The 19467-nt window shown below is 42.4% G+C and overlaps 1 protein-coding gene across 8 annotated transcripts in view; it reads left to right on the top strand.

The window, feature by feature from the left end:
* The window catches only part of LOC119731296 (histone acetyltransferase KAT6A-like), a 64023-nt gene that overhangs the window by 22209 nt on the left and 22347 nt on the right, over positions 1-19467 (top strand). For 5 of the 8 annotated variants that reach the window (XM_038204441.1, XM_038204435.1, XM_038204434.1 and 2 more), the window contains exons 6-10: positions 957-1035; positions 1753-1921; positions 9263-9328; positions 10078-11141; positions 17810-17964. In XM_038204441.1, coding sequence (XP_038060369.1) covers positions 957-1035; positions 1753-1921; positions 9263-9328; positions 10078-11141; positions 17810-17964 — 1533 coding nt within the window. The remainder of the gene's footprint in view (positions 1-956; positions 1036-1752; positions 1922-9262; positions 9329-10077; positions 11142-17809; positions 17965-19467) is intronic. The other 3 variants (XM_038204442.1, XM_038204440.1, XM_038204443.1) reach the window with 3 other exon arrangements.

Genomic DNA, 19467 nt, shown 5'->3' with positions numbered 1-19467 from the left:
TCCTTTTTTTGAGGTCTTCTTTCAAAGACTGACTCACTCACTGACTGGCACTTGTGAAATAGACTTGCATTTAAGTCTCACCTTGGCCCAAAAATTGACTTCTCTGGTCCCGTACCGACTGACTCACTGACTGACACTTGTGAATTAGACTTGCATAAGTCTCACCTTGGCCCCAAAATTGACTTCTCTGGTCCCATACTGACTGACTCACTCACTGACTGGCACTTGTGAATTAGACTTGCATAAGTCTCACCTTGGCCCCAAAATTGACTTCTCTGGTCCCGTACTGACTGACTCACTCACTGCCCGTCACTTGTGAATTAGACTTGCATAAGTCTCACCTTGGCCCCAAAATTGACTTCTCTGGTCCCGTACTGACTGACTCATTCACTGACTGGCACTTGTGAATTAGACTTGCATAAGTCTCACCTTGGCCCCAAAATTGACTTCTCTGGTCCCGTACTGACTGACTCACTCACTGCCCGTCACTTGTGAATTAGACTTGCATAAGTCTCACCTTGGCCCCAAAATTGACTTCTCTGGTCCCGTACTGACTGACTGACTCACTGACTGGCACTTCAGAATTAGACTTGCATAAGTCTCACCTTGGCCCAAAAATTGACTTCTCTGGTCCCGTACTGACTGACTCACTCACTGACTGGCACTTGTGAATTAGACTTGCATAAGTCTCCCCTTGGCCAAAAATTGACTTCTCTGGTCCCGTACTGACTGACTCACTCACTGACTGTCACTTGTGAAATAGACGTACATAAGTCTCACCTTGGCCCAAAAATTTAACTCGGATGACTACCTAGACCCCTTAGACAAAATTGGTGTGGTACCAAACCAATGTTAAAAACAAGTGTCGCTCTTGAAATCATACCATAAATCAGTGAGGATAGCAGCAGCTGTCATTTTGAATAAATTTCTTGGGTTTTTTTTCCCCCCCTTTGTAGGAGCTGATTTCATGTGCGTGGTGTGGCAGAGGACACCACCTGGGCTGTGTCAGACCACAACTCAAACGAGTACCCAAAGGTAACGTCAAACAGAGGAGTGTCAATGACCCACGTGACCTGGCCTACGGTACATCCGGTTACCGGAAAGTCAGCGTCGCCATTGCAGTAGGCGTAGATCGAATAGCGCCGCGCACTGTAGGTGGTAGGCAAGCCTTCAAAGCTGTGATGGATGGCAACAACTGTGAGAAAATCACGGAGCCAACACCCAGTGCTGAGGCGGAATGATTAATGACAACCTTAAGCCCGGTTCATACTTCACGCAAAAGCAAGTGAGAAGCAAAATTCTATTTGTCAACAATGGCGGACGCGCTTTGATGGTATTATTGACGTCACGAATTTCGCTTCGCTTTCATATTATGACAATTATACCACTTTCGAGAGCACGCCACGTGTACTGGTTCGCTTGCGTTAAGTGCAAAACACACACCATGGGTTTATTCTGAATGTGCACAAAGCGTTCGTGTCTTCGCGGGAGTGTCAGGCGTCATCGGCAATGCGTTGGAATGTCTCTCCCAGTGGTCTCCCCCAACTCTCCTCCTCTTACCGTTGAGGGGGGTACCTGTGCGCATAAGTTGGAAGGATTTTTGCTGGGGAGTAACCTGCAATGGACTGGCATGCTCTACAGATGATATAGTAATCAGTGTTTTCAAGCCGTGGGAAACGACAGCGGGATGGACCATATTGGCTTGCAACAGACTTTGATTTCAAAACACTCTTTGCTCGTTTTCATTCACAGGACCCTGGAAGTGCAAGCTTTGCAAAACTGGAAAGTGGCAATCCTTGAAGACGTCATCGTCCTCTTCTTCAACTGCAGCCTCCTCGGGCCTGAAGAGGAGCTACCAGACCAAGCTGGGCAAGTCCAACAAACTGAAGCTCCAGTCGGTCAAATCGGCACCCCGCAGAACGTAAGTTGTACTTTTTTTATAAGATGGAATTTGCATCGGCGATATGTGACTTTTATAGTGGGTTTGCCCTTAGCTGGGTGCAGGCATGTAAATAGGCCCGAAATTGCCTACGCCGGCCAAATCACGATTTGCATGCCCGCAAATTCTCCGGTATTAGAGCATTTTGATGGCCGCGAACTTGAGGGTTTGTAAAAAGAATGGTGGAAGCCATGCAGTGCGAGCTCGTATTTCTGTGAAATTCGGATGAAATTGGGCCCTAAAATGGCTCCATTTTGCAATGGAGCGTACGCATCCTTTGTCAAAATGGCGATGGGCTTCAGGACTGCTTTTAGAGGTGATCATCTTTGGATGGAATTTTCTTCAAGAAGTCATTGGTTAACCCCCCCCCCCAAAAAAAAGGAACAGAAAATGAAAGTTGATGAAATTAGCTTTAATTTGAGGTGTGTCGCGAACTCCTTGGCAAGTGCGCGTAATTATCACTGAGGTCTATGGCAGTCGATTTACTGGTCTGCAACTGACCATGCTCTGTCAGCCCCTGCCCTGTGGCTCATCTCGACTGATCGGCTGGCGTGGGTGGCTCAACGTCCCATAGCTGGATTTGGAGACTGATGATGATGATGATGAACCAGTGTATACACTGTATACTCAATGTTGTCTGAGGACTAGCTAGAAAAAAAATTCACAAGCTCACTCGTGTGGGACTCGAACCCACAACCTCCTGCTTGCTAGTGCAAACGTCTTACCACTCGACCACGGAGCTTGCCGGGGTCGGCTGGCTGGTTCGAATCTGATGTAGTTACGGGTTCCCGCAACAAAACTTGTACTTGTAACTCTTCTAGTCCTTTGCACTTCAAGTGTTTTCCTCCACACTTTTGCCCGCAGAGTTAGCACCCACACTTCAATATCCTTAGAGGTGATCTTCTGTGGAGTATGGATAACACTTCAAAACGCTCAGCACATTTTTTTTGGTGTGTGGTTAAGCTCAGGGCAAGCGGGCAGATACGGTCACGCTTCACTGCTCTCCACAGTGCTATGTACTCTCTGTGTGACTCAATACTGCAACACTTCATAACCCATTCAGCTGAAGGGTTTATGTTTAAAAGCAAATGTTGTATATTACCTTTGAAGATTGTAGAAAAGTAATACTTGATTTGTAGCAACAAATATGCTTATATCAATAACCTTGTATACTCAACTATTTATAAACCAAAATGGCATCGAAACAATTCCCTCACTTGTGCAAGAATAAGACCTACATGTATTGTTAATACAGAATGATCCGACAGTGTCACCCATTAGCCTCTAGTGTGGCTCTGCTTGTACACCACACTACTTAGCCGGTACCCCGTATCTTTCCGGACAAGGTGCATGCCTGTAACCGCATCACACATTGATCACCAACTAATAGTTTGGCAACCCCGATTCACCCGTTATCAGTATAGTCTCGGACCCACCCTTTATCAAGCCAACAAACTCAGGAGTGTTGAGTCTTGGCTGAATCACCTGCTTGTACGGAGACTAACCTGCTTGTATGGAGACTAATATCCTCCTTGCCAAGGATGTCTCCAACTTATTTTTTTTATAAAAAAAAACGCGTACGCGTTTCTAGTGCATTCAACACTGAATGCATCTTGCATCCTGTGGGTGCATGATGCCATAGGTCATTGACATCGGGGTTTCGACACACACAGTGCACTTGATCAAAGTGGGCTGTACGAGTCACGAATCGGGGGAAATTTGGAGCTCTCCCCCCGCGCGATGTGCCAAAGCGTGAATCACGTCGACCCAGTTCGTGCAAGGTCGGCCGACAGGAGCGGATTTTCGTTTTCTTTCTGATATTTCCTTCGGACTGCAAAGTTGATGGATCGGTTTGTCAAAGTCATCAATCAAGACTGCTTTAAAAAAAAATAAAAATTGCGACGTACTATTTTGGCAAAGGGCAAAGCGGGGAAGATTTGAAAGCGTTTGTGGGTACTTTTCGTATACCTAGCCCTGATGAGAACAAGAAGACGTTGTTCAAAGGATGAGCGCGTTATCTTTGGAAATAACTTCTTGGGAAATTTCTCAGGGAAATAGCAGGGAAAAGTCAGTACATTTTCTTTTCAAAAAGTGCCGGGAACCCTCTAGTATAAGTGAAAAAGTCCAACTCGCAGATTTACAAGTAATGTTTACGGTTGCTTTTGTCCAACTTTAGAAATGATATAAACTGAGGGGAAAGGGTACAATAAGTGCACCGATAAGGTCATTTTGGTGAAATCACTTGGAACCTTGTTATATTACCAACGGAGTTGAAAGGGAAAGTCACACTTCCTGCGTCAAAAAAAAAAAGTTCTCAAGTTCTCGATATTTCTGGACGTTGACCAAGTTCTTCGCCAGACCTGGGGTGGGCCCACGCCTATTGTTTCCTGTCAAGGGGGTTACTTGCACACCCTCTCGGCAACTTTTTCTTGGGCGGTTTTTTGATGGATGTTGGAACCCGTGTGTGGAAATGTATCATCATCCGCCGTTCTCCCTGCGGAGGGGGGATTTCATAAAGGATCCTGAATTGAAGCAGCATGTCCGATATTGGTGATTTTTTTTATCTGACCTTAAGAAAGAAAGAAAAATTGAAATCTGTCAAGATCTGTGTTTGGATAGTTCCAGTAAGGGTGCTTTTGGCCCTGCATCCAAGCTATTGCACATTTCCTGGGTAGCATTGCCGAAGTTCCAAAAACTGCATTTGATTAATTTTGTCGATGTCAACCTCTACCGCCGTAACGGCTTTATCACGCTTACCAGGGACCGGCTGTATTAGGGAATTAAACCTAAATCAAGTCTTGAGCCAATACTAAAGCAGGCCTCAGGTCGACCTTGTGACGACACAGATCAGTCGGCAACTGACTTTTCAGGATCAAGCTGTGCCTGAGCTACGACCGTCGGGAACAACTCCGTCGCCGATTTTCTGTGACCTGAGTGTACCGGTAACTGCGATGATGTTAAGAAGGATGGGCATCAGCCGGCGCTCAAAAAAAATCAACAGTTCCTAGAGTAGAAAAATTTCAACCTCTGCGACGTGTTCCAGGACAATCACACGATTTCTCAGTTTTGCGACCTGAACATAATTTTTCTGCTTGATGCCGAGCCGACTGTTCCGTCGTGACGCAAGCAAATAATGGGTCGACCTGAGGCCGGCTTCAGGTGTGGTTGGAATTTCCTGGGTAGCACTGCCAAAGTTCCCAAAACTGGATTTGATCCATCTTGTTGATAACTACCTATACTGTAGCGGCAGCTTTACCATGTTTGTCAGAGATTGGCTTTATGAGGGGGAATAAAACTCCACCCCCAGTCTTGTGCCAAACTTTGCTGGGTAGGGAAGTTCCCGAGACTGGATTTGATTTTTTAATTTTTTAATTTTTTTTATTTCTTATTTTAACTGGGTAGCCCATTCAGTGGAATCCACTGATCTCCCATGGGTCCCAGTAAAGAGAAGACAATATGAAGAAATTACAGTTTTAGAGGTGGGAGGAAAAGCCCAGAAGAGTATTCTGAGGAAAACCCACGGAATCAGGTAGGGACTGAAAACCCAATCCACATATTGGCCCAGGCGGGAATCGAACCCAGGTCACAGCGGTGGAAGGCGAGGAAAGTACCGCTACACCAACCTGACTCCCCCATTATTATGATTCATTTTGTTGATTGCGACATTTACCACCGTGGGGAGAAAACCCAACCGCAGTCTCCGACCAAGCCTGAAAAACCTCCTGCCAATCATGTTTTAGACGACAGCATCGAAAAAGCCACTTCGTTATTATCACAAGACTTGGAAATTGCTTGATGAGTTCTTTCCCCTTATACCACGGAGGATCACGTTGTGGTACACCACAGTTTCATCAAAAACCACACTGCTCAAAAAAAAGGAAAGAAATCAATCTGCAAGTAGCTTCATTGCATGTCAGACGACTTCCGTGATTCATCGATGTGTATCCTCCCATTAGGCATGTATCTTAGTCGGTGAGATTAAGGCGTGATTCAGTTACGTCTCGTGAGATTTGTTAGCATTGTCAAGAATTGATTGTAAGCAATAGCGTTGATTACATACATGTAGGTGCAGGCATATATGCAGTTCTTGAAGGCATTTTGTTTGTTTCCATTAATAACATAAGAATGTTCAAAACCTAACCTGTGGAAGTTTCAGCTCGGTTAATATAAGACTTTAAAAAAACCACTTTTTAAGAAAACAGTAAAAAAAGTTGGATGACTTTTTATCACGAAGCATGATTTCATTGATAGCACTTTCACAAAGTGTTTAGTACCAGTAAAGTCCATCATTTGTAATTTGTGCATTTTGTTCGTTTGAAGCAACAAAAGTGCTCAAGATCTAAAGAAGGGTGCTTAACAACTAACCTGATGAAGTTTCAGCTCAGCTTTAGCTGTATATTTTGAGAAAAACAGCATTTTAGGATCTCTATTTTTTGAATTGGGCCTGAATTCAGCATTCGAGACACGTTCTCACTGAGCCAATTGCAGCTACGCGATGTCGCGCACTGATCCGACGAATTATAGCAACCGCGTGTGCGTCGTGCCAATGCTTGCGCGCGCTTTGCCGAATAACAAAACAAAGTACTAATTTGAATTTCCTACGGTGCGTTGGAAAGGCCTTCCTTCGATGATTTCTTCAAAATGACAGCTTGCCAGAAAAAAATAATTTCATAGGGAGTTTAGTCCCCTTACTATCTTTCAACCAAGTATGTTTTTCAACAATAATTACGCCATGCAGTTACTTTTTGGACAGCTGCAAATGATGGACTCTGGCTTTAATCCAAGTATAAATTAAAGCTTTTGATAATTTGGCAGGTTACTTTTGGGATTAATGTAAATGATTTTATATTCGTTGTCAGGACCCCCCCCCCCCCCCCCCCGAAAAGGGAAAACGGAAAGTCTTGAAATTGTTGACTTGATTGTAAAGCTCGCAATGTATAATTCAGTTTTATCAGTAAAACTTGAACCGTGTAAACAGTGTTCAATTGAATCTGTTGCCCTCCACTGATAAGAATCACCTGAGGGCGCTCTGTATAAACACATGCAACAGTATCGGGACTTGCGTCGCGCACCTCTGGTGTTGTTCCGCCTGCTTCGCAGAAATTCCCAGACTAAGAACCAGACACAGCAACCTCTTCCATTTCCTTTGAACACAGTGGCTCTGATCGGCATTGATCATAATTTTTACCGAGCATTTTTTTTTTTAAAGGTACACATTCAACCAGATTTCGCCAAAATTTCATATTTTTTTTTATTCTTTACTAATATCTCATTTCAAAGTTCCGGTTCACAGAAAATCCAAATCACGTCCTTACATTTATAGAGAAAATGTGGAAAAAGTCTAGGTTTTTTTTTTTGGTGTTTCTTTTTAAAGCTTTGAAATTTGAGTCAAGTTATCAAGAAAAGTCTGGTGCCACATGTGATAATCCACAGTGAGATATCAGGTCCCACGCTGGTTACAGACTTACACACTTGGCGATTCTAGCGCGCACACATTTGAAGAACGTGTTGAAATCGTGTGACTGAAATGAAGACTAATTTCCAATTGCTTGATTTTTGAGGACCAACATTTTTGTACCCCAAATTTCCTTAGTTCGGTAATTACACCAAAAAAAAAAGCAAAGTTTCAAGGTGAGGTTGTATGAACATTCTTATGGGGCAATACCAGCTATTTTATGTCCGTTACAGAGGTTTTTAGAGCTTCAATGAATAAACCGGAAAACATTTTTTTAAAATCTTAATACATCCATCATCTAGTAATGGTCAAGGAGATTAGGAGTCCTGGCAAATTCCAACACCACATGGGAAACTGCACACACATATTTCTGACTTTGATTTTTTTTTTCTGGAGGTGTGCCAACCCAATGTAAACGGCTGTCAGTTAAGGGGTACCGTACCCATCCTGACAGATTCCAACAAAACATGCCGTTGGGGTTTTGATGGGTTGGGGGACGTTAGGGTTTAATTGACTCTGTCACAGACAGTACACTTCCCTTCATTACTCTGAAATTGCCACGGATACTATTATTCGTTTCTTACTATTCTACTTCGCATTTTCAAGCACGAATGGGTGCAGTCTATCGAAAGTGCCCCTTTAAGCGCCAGCGGTCTGTCGCTACACAGGTGCCAGTTCAGTTAGGAGGAGGACGCACTTGATAAGTTAGTCCAGCCCACATGAAGGCCGCCGTACATTGGATGATTTCCTGTTAGCATTCATTCAGGATGCAGGGACTTAATAACACGTTACGAGTGGAGGCCGTGCTGTGTATTAATCAAAAGGGCTGCTACTGTGCGCGGTTTCTTGAATAACAGGGATGGCATCTCTTGTGTAATCAAAGCTTCGTTAAGCTTGAGCTATGTTTATCTGATTCTTTAGTAGTCTAACTGGAGATGGTATTATTTAGCGGAGCATGAATTTCAAAACATGATTACCACTTCTTTTTCTTGTTTTTATTTATCAATAATAATGGCTACAAGTTATAAAGTTTTCTTGATTGAGCTGAAAAATATGGATAGTATGCTGTTTTTTTGTTTTTCTTTTCAATAAAGCGTATCCTTTCTGATTGATTTCGTTTTCAATTTCCCAGGTTTGCAGCATTGCTAATGTTGCTATTATTGTGACTTTGTATTGGGTGTGGTTCTTGGCAACGTGGCATATACAGGTTTTATTGCTCGGACTAGCACCCTTGAACAAAGATAGTGATGAATTCAAAAACCGCCAACGTAGGGTTGGATAGCTCAGTTGCTCCGGAACGGTAATCCGGAGGTCATAGGTTCAAACCCGACTGCAGTCATTTTCTGGGAGGGACGCTGGAACGCACCCTCTCCATAGGTCTGGCGTTTTACCCCAGTATATCCCTCAACAAAATCAAAACCCTGCTCCCTATCCCAGCATTTTGTTGGTTTCATCCAGTTCACGTCGGATGACGTGTATACACGCAAAGGTTTTGGGTATTCTGAACGGATGACGGATAAACATGCAACGAGTAAAGCCGGAAATATCTGTCAGCGACCCGCTCGCAGCGAGCGAGGCCGGAAATATCAGGGTGTGCTACCCGCAGATGACGGCCTGAACCCGTCTGGCATCGAGGTTTATAAAAAAAAATTAAAAAAAAAACAATCTCGTGCGTGGGTCTGGTAAATGTCAAAATAATCCCGGCGCGAACTGGTTAAATAGCGCTCACTACCTGGGTGAGTCGCGTAGCCTTACAGTGGATTATTGTTCAGCTATGAGAATGGGGCCCGTAACTACACAATTGCCGCAACACTAATATTTTGCAAAGAGCGCTCATAAAGTATTCTTTCTATTCAATTTTATTGCAGAGGCTGTCCGTTTCGGGGGTGCAATGGAACGGGTAACACCAACGGCAAATCCAAGCTGCACAAGACGTGAGTCTCTTTTCTCAAATTGTAACGGCCGATTCATGCAACATGCGAATGTGAATGCGAAGCAAATTTGACGTCGTAAAACCTTCGCTGCGAAATTTGCCAGGATTTGAAATGTTTTCAACTTTTGCGAATTCGCAGGGCTGAAAAGTTGCCGTGACGTCACTAATTTGCATTCACTTACGTGCTGAGTATGAACCGGCCTTTGAATAATAAGAATATTTCTTGTCATCAGGTGATTAAAGGAAAAACAACCAGTTTTGGAGATGGAACATTTGTCTTTAGAATTCCTTGTACAGGCCCATGCACACTGGTCTTGTTTTATGGTTCAAAGCCCGTCATATTGTTGCAAACCTCATCGGATGTTTTATTTTTAATAAAATAAACCTACTTGTTTTGTCTATTTTGAACATTTCCAATCCTGATGAAAATATTTATTATTGGTTGCTTTTGCACCTGTATTGTGTCAAAGATACACTTGTAGTTATTGTCAGGGCGCAAATAATTTGTAAATAATGTGTAAAGTAATAATTCCATGATAATTGGGTGAGTTCTTTTGCTTGATGTTTCATTTAAACGTGAACCACTTTTGTATTGCTAGAAAAATGGCGATATCAAAACAAAATCTTTTTTTTGGGGGGGGGGGTGAAACTCAAAAATAGCTTTAGATTTTGTACCCTCAAAAATAACTTATTAGTGAATGTGTAGATGATGTCATTGAGATATGTTTGCATTTTTTTGTTTTTATACAGGCTTTTTGAGTGCCCAAGATGTCCCCCAGGTAAGCGGCCCCCTAAGCCAGGCAACCGCCGGCTTGGCACCTATTCCTCAACCTCAACGGGGAAGGGCACGGCCCACACCCCCAAATCCCCAAATAAATCCCACTCCAACCCTAGCACCCAAGATCAAGGGGGGTCTGAGGCACCCGACTCGCCCAGTACACCCCTCTTAGAGCCGGATCAGCCCCCTACGCTGAACCTGCCGCACTACTACGATCCCAAGTATAAGCCGCGAGGATTGGTCGACGGTCTGAGCCGATTCTTCACCCCGACCAATCGGCGGAAGTCTCGGAGCTCGTCCCTGTCCAGCATGGGCTTCTACCCGATCAGTCCCCCGCCCAAGCCCCGCCCGGTGCAGAAATCCAACAGTGACCCCACCCCACCGGCGCCCAAACCCAGCGGAGGGGTCAAACCGGCCGCAGTTGAAACCAAAGAGAAAGTCGCCACCACCAGTGCTCCAGTTCAGGAGGACACTTTTAGGAGTGTGGGAAAGCAGAGGTCGTGCCCGTCGCCCCTGACGGGGACCGGCAGCGCTGCGCCTCCGCAACTCCAATCGCAACAGACCACCCAAGCAGCTGACGACAAGTCGCACTCAAACTCCTCCTCGCCGCACTCGCAGATCATGCGTACGGGTAGCTCGCAGCTGAAGAGCCTGTTTGACGGCCTGTCCCACCTGTACGCGGCCCCGACGGAACCCCGGAAACGCGGACTCTACGGCTTCCCGCCCATCTACAGCCCGCAGAGGAGACCGCGGAAAGCCCCCAGCGCAGACAAGGTCTCCCCGAACGGGAACAACAAAAAGGGCGGATCCTTAAAACTGCGCGGAGGTCTGTCGGCCAGTGCGTCGAAGATCGTCAAAAAGGCGCGAGCGATGGGATCCAAGAAATCACGGCCCGTAACTTCGAAGACGGCGTCCGCCCAGAGGCAAGTGGCTGTGAAGAAGCGGCCTGCGCAATCGGGAACGTCGACTCCGACGGATAGTGTGGCGTCGTCCAAGCCGTCGACGAGCACCAAGAAGTCGAGTAAACCACCATCTGGTAAGACTCATTGTGCATGAACTGCGAAAACACTGCATGGTGTGTGTGCGTCTGTCTGCTTCCCTCCGAGCTACCCGTCATTCCTCCCTACCCCACCTTGCTCCTGTGTCTTGCCGTGTGTGTGTCTCCTCCTGTAGAACTCACAAGTAGATTGCTTTGTAGTTGCTTCCCATCTTGTGTTCATTTTAACATCCATGGAAGGGTGTCTCTTGCAAAAATGCAGGAAAGCGTTTATTTTCCAAAATCTTTCTTCGTTATTTTTCATTTCCTTTATCCTGTGGTGCTTGTCATTGCTTTCTGGTTTTTAAAAACATACCGTGTTTGTGTTTTGTAATTTTGTTTATCTTTGTCAGGGGTGTGAAATCTCAGCTTAAAAGCTGACTTCAGCTTTTTTTGTTTTGGATTTCAGCTTTTTCCCCTCACTTGCTGTGTACATAAGAATAGGAGATTTCCCAAAGTTCAGTTTTTTTTTACACCTTTTTCAGCTGTTTTCAGCTATTTTCATCAGTGGTCACTCACACCCCTGCTTTGTGCTGGTCCAAGAGTGCCAGCCTCTTTGTACTTACCTGACTGACTGACTGACTGACTGACTGACTGACTGTCGCTTCTGACTAGAACTACATGTATCTGTGAACTGGTGAAGAGAACCGTGCAGTGCTATTGTATAGGATTACCCTTTAATGCCAATGAGTGCACTAAATCGGGCCCATTGTGTAGACCAGATCCATGAAAAGACTTCTAGTGAATAGCTGTTCGGAACCAAACGAATGTTTCGTGATCAAAAGGTTGTGCATGGTTTTCACACTTTCTCAGAAAGTGTAGTAACCACTGAGCTGAAATTTCAAACAGGTTAGGTTTTGAACATTTGGATTGTGAGTGTTGTTATTAGTGGAAATAGACAAAATGTGCACAAAAAGCAAGTGCTCCTATATAATAATAATAATATCGGAGTCTTATATAGCGCACGTATCTACCAACTATTAGGTACTCAAGGCGCTGGAGATATGTCTATTATTAAAGAAAGGTAAATAAAGTTTATGAGAAATATGAGACCCATTATGTAGCAACTTATAAGGGTTTACAAGGCGCTGCGGCGCATATTGCAGCCACTGCCAGAAACACCGGGGCAAACCCCTTCTCTTAGCGATAAGTGTTACTGGGTTCTTTAGCGTGCATTACACAACACACGGGACCTACGGCTTTACGTCCCATCCGAAGGACGAAGCAATAATGGTAAAGTGCCTTGCTCAAGAAAACAAGCACCATGTTCCCACGGTCAGGATTCGAACCCATGTACCACGGCACACGAGTCGAACGCCGTAACCATTGGACCACGGCACTCCTACATGTATATACCTTCTAGTAATGATCAGTTTGCAGAATGCCACACTGATCAACCCCCACAGTGGGTGGGCAATTTGTTTTTCACAGAAATTTCATGACTCATTCCAAAAGGTCATTTTGAGTCATGACACTTGTCCCTCTCGAAAAATTTAGAACTTCTAGTTTTGAAAATTAAAGCTGCTCTACCTGTGGTCTGTAGCATTTTCTATTTTTTTTTTCTCCAATCAAATTTTCAATTCATATTTTTCATTTGCATGTACGTTTAGATGGGAAAATATTTGTTTGGGGTCTACATTTGTATTTGTGACTTTTTCAAATCGGAAAAAATCTGGGGGGGAGAAAATGCTTTTACTTTTGGTCACTTTTGTGCCAAAAACACAGAAAAAGATAAGCGTGATTAATTGAGCAAGTTCGGCTTTGAAGTATACTTTAACCGGCACATTTCGACTAGCTCTGCTGGAATGAAGGATCATTGGACTACTCTAGTCGACTCGTTTGCTGTCTGCTGCCCCCTATTTGACTATTTGGAAACGTAGCACCTGGCACAGATGCATCACTGGTTACCACTCTGCGCGCATTATAAAGCGCAACGAGGAGCCAGGATTTTTGAGCAGCGTTGGAAAGGCCTTCTTTCATTGATTCCTTCAAAATAACAGCTTACCAGACAAAATTCAAATCAAAGGCAACATTTATTTCCATTCTTTCCACAAATAAGTCAAACTAAGTTTTCAAAGAAGGTAATTGTATAGATAAAATAAATAATAATACAACAATGTAGTACAACGACTAAATATATTAACTTAGGGTGAAGAGTATGGGGCTGTTCATATAAACCGAAGCTTGTAGAGAACAGCCTAACACATAAACGGACTATACAGGACAGTATGCACAGACGATAGGAATAAACACGAAAACAGTCAAAGGGAAACTAAAGACAGACAAAACAAAACAAAACACGAGACGAGACACTAAAAACCGAGACAAATTGAATAGTTGCGATAAGGATACGTTAAATAAAAGAGACGATGAATTGTATGAAATGAAGAGATGTGGCTATGGAGAATGTCTGAGGAGGGAAAGCTATGTTACATATTGTGATAGGAGCGCCTTTTTATATAAGGATTTAAAAAACAACTTCACAAGGATGGCTGCAAATGGTGGACTGTGCCTTTAAGCAAGTGTAATTCACAAGTAACAATGAGTCAGTCAGTCAGTCAAGTCAGTCAGGTACAAAGGAGATGGCCCTCTGAGACCAGCACCAAAAAAATTAGTTAATCTAAGAACCATGAAACTAAATGCATCAAGTTCACAACAAACTGGACGAATTCTTGTGATCTGAAATGGAAAACATAATGACAATATCACATGTGCATTGGTTTCCTTGTACAATGTAATTGAACGCCAGCAAGCATGCCACTTTTCCCAGAAGTGTGTTCACCTCAAACCGAGAATACAATATCACAAGGCCGGGTGTTATTTTTCATAATTTTCCTTGAGGACCCCCCCCCCCCTTTCGCTCCACAGAGACTGCATTAAAGGGAATGTACAACACTTGCTTTTGCTGCAATTTTCAGAAATAAATGGATCTGGAGGATTAGGCCAAAAAAAAAGTCTCCGGTTTCTGGTATGGAGCTTGCCCCAAAAGTGGTTCGGCGACGCGGCTTTTTTTTTTTTTTTACCTGTTTTTTTTTTTTTGTGGCTTCAAATGTCGGCTGATGACTGCAAATGGTGCCCGACTAAACTTAGTGCAAATATATGGGAGTCCAGAGAGGCCACATAAAGCTTATTCTTGATCATAACCCCATCTAAAAACACGTTAAAATTGTGCAGCAGCAGGATACCAGTCAAACCAGTGAGTTTGGCGGTTTTGAGACATCATCTTGTATTGAAAAAAAACCTTTTTCATTTTGCCGACGCGCATGGCTACGGCGACGCGCGCGCATACCAGAAATCGGAGACTTTTTTTTTTTTGGCCTTAGTGTGCTACAGAAAATATTGTTAAACTGACTTGCTTCACGTTTTGGGTTTGGAGATGCTGGAAAATCCAAGAAAACCAACCATGTTCTTGTAGTCTGGTTCCCTGACCCCACTAAAGATGAAATGGAGCAACTTTGTAGACTTTGGGGAATTGTAAGGTCAAAGAATCTGTCTAGCAGGCTCATACTCATTCACAGGTGTGTAATCATTTGCAATGGAAGTGCGGAATAACTAAATATGAAAAATTTGGAGCAGTTTTTGAAGAAAAGCCAGTTTTTCCAACGCTGGTCGGCCGACCAGCGTTGGAAAAATAGAATTTTTCTTGAAGCCACGATCTTACAGGATGCTTTATACAGTCATTCCCTAACAATCCAGTAAGATATTTTGTGATAATTTGATCACTTCGTTTTTTGATGTTTGCAAATGTTGTATCTTCCCTTTAATTAAGTAATCACAAAATTATGCACACAATGTTGCAGGAAGTAATGGATCGCGATAGCCGAGCTTAAAGGATTTCGTTGTGATTTTAAAACCCCTTCCTAAGTTTGCTGTTCTTTTGCAGAGGTTTTATGCTTTTAATGTTCTTAGGCCATCATCCCCTTCATGTCTTTTCTCCATGTTTGTTTTCATATCTGTACTGGTTGCGTTGTTTTGGCTTGCTAGTGTTTTCCAGTGATACATCATATGCTGTGCGTTGTGAATAATATGTAGCATGCATGTGCTTAAAGCGTTCATGAAGTGAATTTTTCCTAGGAACACATTTTGTGCAACTTTCTACTCCTCTTAAATGTATGAAAAGCATTTGCCATTCCTTTTTGGTTGATTTTACTGAAAAAGTGCATTTTTTAAAAAACATTTTTAATTGTCCATGTTTTCCGGACAACTGAGGGCGCTGTTGCCGTGATGTCATTTCAGGAAGAGGCTGTTGAGTTTATGGGTTTTCTGTTCAAATTGTGAAACAAAAAATTTGCTGAGTGAAAATAATTTTGAGAAAAGTTTACATCATTGGCTTACTGCCATGTACTATCACAACAACACGGCACCAAAGAAAAGAAAATTTAAGACAGCGAAATATTTCTAAAATTTTGGCAAATGTTGGTGCTGAAATGGCTGCCAGATGGAGGTTTCTGAGTAAAATGACATCACATCTTTGCTCTAAATATGGAACTGTGCATCACCATAAAACCAAAAAGGCACCAAAACAATCTTGAAAATGACAGTTAACGAGAGTTAAAAATAAGGTTAAACGGGACACAAATGTGCATTTTCAAGGATTGCATTAAAAACATTGCATTGGCCCTCAGCCAGATTGTACAAAAAAAGTCCATGTTTGAAATTATTCACTCGTCCGTCTTATTTCAAGAGTCTAGGTCATAGGACATCCATAGAATTTCTTACATTTATGGAAAAGATATTCAAAAACTCTTTTGTTGTTTACAAATCGGTTACGGCAGCAGTTTTTTGCCTTGTCTGTATGTCTTTCAAGCATCAAATTTTGAGCCAAGCTGTCAACAAAAGACTGGTGCTGCATCAAATGTATGTGATAATCCACTGTGAGATACCAGGTCCCACGCGAGCTTCAAAATTACACGCACGGTTTTCTGGGGTGCAGGCATTTGACAAAACATTTTGAAAAGAAACTTATTTGAATGGAATAAGGACTAGTGTCAATTTTTAGGACCAAAAGTTTGTACCCACAAATTCCTTCATGGGGAAAAAACGAAAAGGGCAAATTTCCAAAGAATAGTTGTGTGAACGTTCATAGTCTACTTTTGACGAACTTTCCAACTGTTGTTTTGTGGTGAATGCATTTTCGGGCCCAAATGGGTGCACTCTCTCGAAAGTGCCCCTTTAATGATGTGTGTAGCTATTCTGCTTTCTTGCACAAGTGAAATACTCATCTAATTTTAGACCCGGTTGTCCACAGTGGGATATGATTCATATTGAATAACTTCTACATATTTAACTTGCCATTTTAAAGGTGTCCTTTCCCAAGCAACATTACAATTGTGTAGCCTCATCATGACTGACTTCTGATATTTGGTACAATGCTGATATAATCATCTCAGCAATCTAGGTGTACTATGACTAACAATTGAATGTGGACGCTCGGAAATAGTCTTGTTAGTGTATATTATTAACTCTCTTCTCTAGGCCTTAAAGGCATATATAGGATCATTTGCATTTTATCCCAAAAGTAACCTACCAACTTATTATCAAAATGCTTGGATTAAAGATCGCACTGGTACTAAACACGCTGTGAAATTATTCTGTCTGGCTTGCTGTCATTTCGAAGAAATCAAGAAATGTAGGTGATCTCCAACGATCAGTCAATTGACTGATTGTTGGAAACAAAGAGCGTTTTAGACGAAATCGTGTTTCATGATCAATCGGTTGTGCATGGTTATTCACTGTTTTCTTGAAAAGTGTAATATCCACTGAGCTGAAACTTCAACAGGTTAGGTTTTGAAGATTCTTCTTTGGATTTTGAGTGGTGTTATTATTGGAAACAATGCATGAAAAGCAAATGATCCTATATGCTTTTCAATCAAAGTTCATCTACTTTTCTTGCACCGTTTCTTAAAAAATATCCCTTTGTCCTGCTGCTAATGTTAATGGCTTCATTTGCTGGCTTATCCTTAATTTTGCCCCAAAGTACCAACTTGATGACCAATTTCACACGATTTCAAAACCTGCGAACTTTTCTGAAAGTGTCCTTGACCACTAATTTTTGGGTCGGGCAATTTTTTTTCTCTTCTAAATCTAAATCCCAGATTTTGCGTTAGAACAAATCCTGTCTTGTGACTTGCCAATTTCTCACTCAATTTCAACTTGAGGTTATATTAGATGGGCGATTGTGTAGTTACTGGCCCCTCTTTCGTTTGAGTCCTTAGAAGGTTAAATTCATGCCAAAATGACCTCTGCAACCTTATACAATCTCTTCTTAATTCTAATGACCCTATTTTGGTACATTTGAAGGTCATTTTTTTGTAGAGAGTGTGATTTTTATATGCATTTTTTCCAGTTGATTCCATGCTTTTAAACGCTGTTTTGTGCATTCAGGGTGCATCACGTTTAACATTATCTTTAATTTCATTAATCATTTTGCCATCTTCTTCGTTGTTTTTTTAACTCAAAATATCCCTAAAAAAAAAGAAAAAATCAAAACCTTGTCCTCTATCCATAACAGTCCTGTCGGTTTTACACATCGCCAGCTAGTTTTGTAAGTCCCACAACCTTAAAGTGGTTATCTTATAAGAATGGGGCCCATAACTTCACAATTGCAATCAGACAATTTAAATATCAGAATGTTTTTTTTTTAATGTGTCTGTTCTCACATCCCACAGAGTCGTCAACCACAGCGGCCGTGTCCCCGCCCCCGCCACAGAAGCCCGCCCTCCCCCGCGGCGTCACGGAGCACGACGTGGACATGTTCAGGCTAGCCCAAGAGCGCGCCATGACGGTAATTATGTCAGACTACACCAAACAAGCCACATCGGGTGTAAGTCAACCATTTACCTCAATCAGACCCTCTCTCTCTCTCTCTCTCTCTCTGTGTGTCTCTGTGTCTGTCACACTGTCTGTTACTCTGTTCCTCCTCCCTTTCCTTACCCTCCTTGACCTTTTTACTCGAGACTTCCTGTGCATGATCTAGTTGTTGAAGGCTTCGGAAATTTTGTTATGGTAATGCGCAACCAGAAGACCAAACTTGCACCTTCAATCTAAAGTGCATTCAGTCCGAAGGTTAATTTAATCTACTTGGAAGCTAATGATGAAAACATAAAGTGCAGTCAAAAGTCACTCGTGCTTAATTTGGTCATCTCTTCATCGAATCCCCGTTTTGCTTTCAGAAAAGCACATGCATTATTTTATCTCCATAAAACGTCCTTTTTCTCAAAATGTTTTCTCAAAGAAGTAGAAAATGTAAGCGCATCACAATTGAATTGGGTTGTTGAAGCCTTGCGTTCTCTGTAATCACATTACCTAAGCCGCTCGAAGAATGTTTGTGCGACCGTGGTATTTTATGTTCACATCAAAAGCCCTTTTTTTTTTTAATAAGTTAGTTTTCTCATGGCATGCTGGAGTTTATAAATGCATGATAGTAGATGGTCAACATAGGTTGTACGTTGCATGCAAGTTTTGGGTTTTCTTTAAATTAAACTAGCGAGGCATGTGAACAGAAGTTCCGTTTGTCCAACCCACTTCAAAACATATAAAGTTAATTTTTTTTGGTTTTATTTATTTATTTTGTAACATCGGACAGCACATGCCAGAATAGGATGGATAAGACTCCTCAGAAGACATTGAAGGAAATTATAGTTGTTAGTGGTGGGAGGAAAACCCTAGAATGATATTCTAGGGAAAACCCATGGAATCAGGCAGAGACTGAAAACCCATTCCACATGTTGGCCCAGGCGGGATTCGAACCCGGGTCACAGCGGTGGAAGGCGAGGGAAGGTAACGCTACGCCAACCTGATCCCCAATTTTTTACGCGACTCTGGTGTCTCCAACAGAACCAGGGATATCCTGTGATGTTGTAAAGCCGAGTAGGGTCAGTTGCGATTTCCAAAAAATGTAGTGTCTGATTTAATGTCGAACCTTGATGAACATTGCTCAAAGTGAAGATAGGACTGGTATTAAATACCCTGTGAACATGGTGAAATTATTCCGCCTGAAATTATTCTTGCTCTCTGCAAAAGAACCTCTTTGAACTTTAGATAGGAGTTATCACATAACACTATCCTGATAAATCTGTTATTGAAGCTTTGAGCTGATCTTTTCATTATATTATCCAGTTATATAGCATGTAATTGAAATAGAAATTAGGAACATTTCAAGAAAACTGATTACGTTTTCCTATTCGCCTTTTCTGGAACAAGTAAATGTGACCCTCCAGCGCAAAACCAATCACTTGAACCAATTTTTGAAAACTGTGATTTTGGGCTCATTGGAAAGGACATTGAATAAGCGTGATGTACAGAATATGGGAATCGGACAAAATCT

Source organism: Patiria miniata, unplaced genomic scaffold (assembly GCF_015706575.1).
Source record: "Patiria miniata isolate m_02_andy unplaced genomic scaffold, ASM1570657v1 HiC_scaffold_23, whole genome shotgun sequence".
Classification (NCBI taxonomy): Eukaryota; Metazoa; Echinodermata; class Asteroidea; order Valvatida; family Asterinidae; genus Patiria; species Patiria miniata.
The sequence above is the reverse complement of the archived record's forward strand: the minus strand, read 5'-3'. Positions and strand labels throughout refer to the sequence as shown.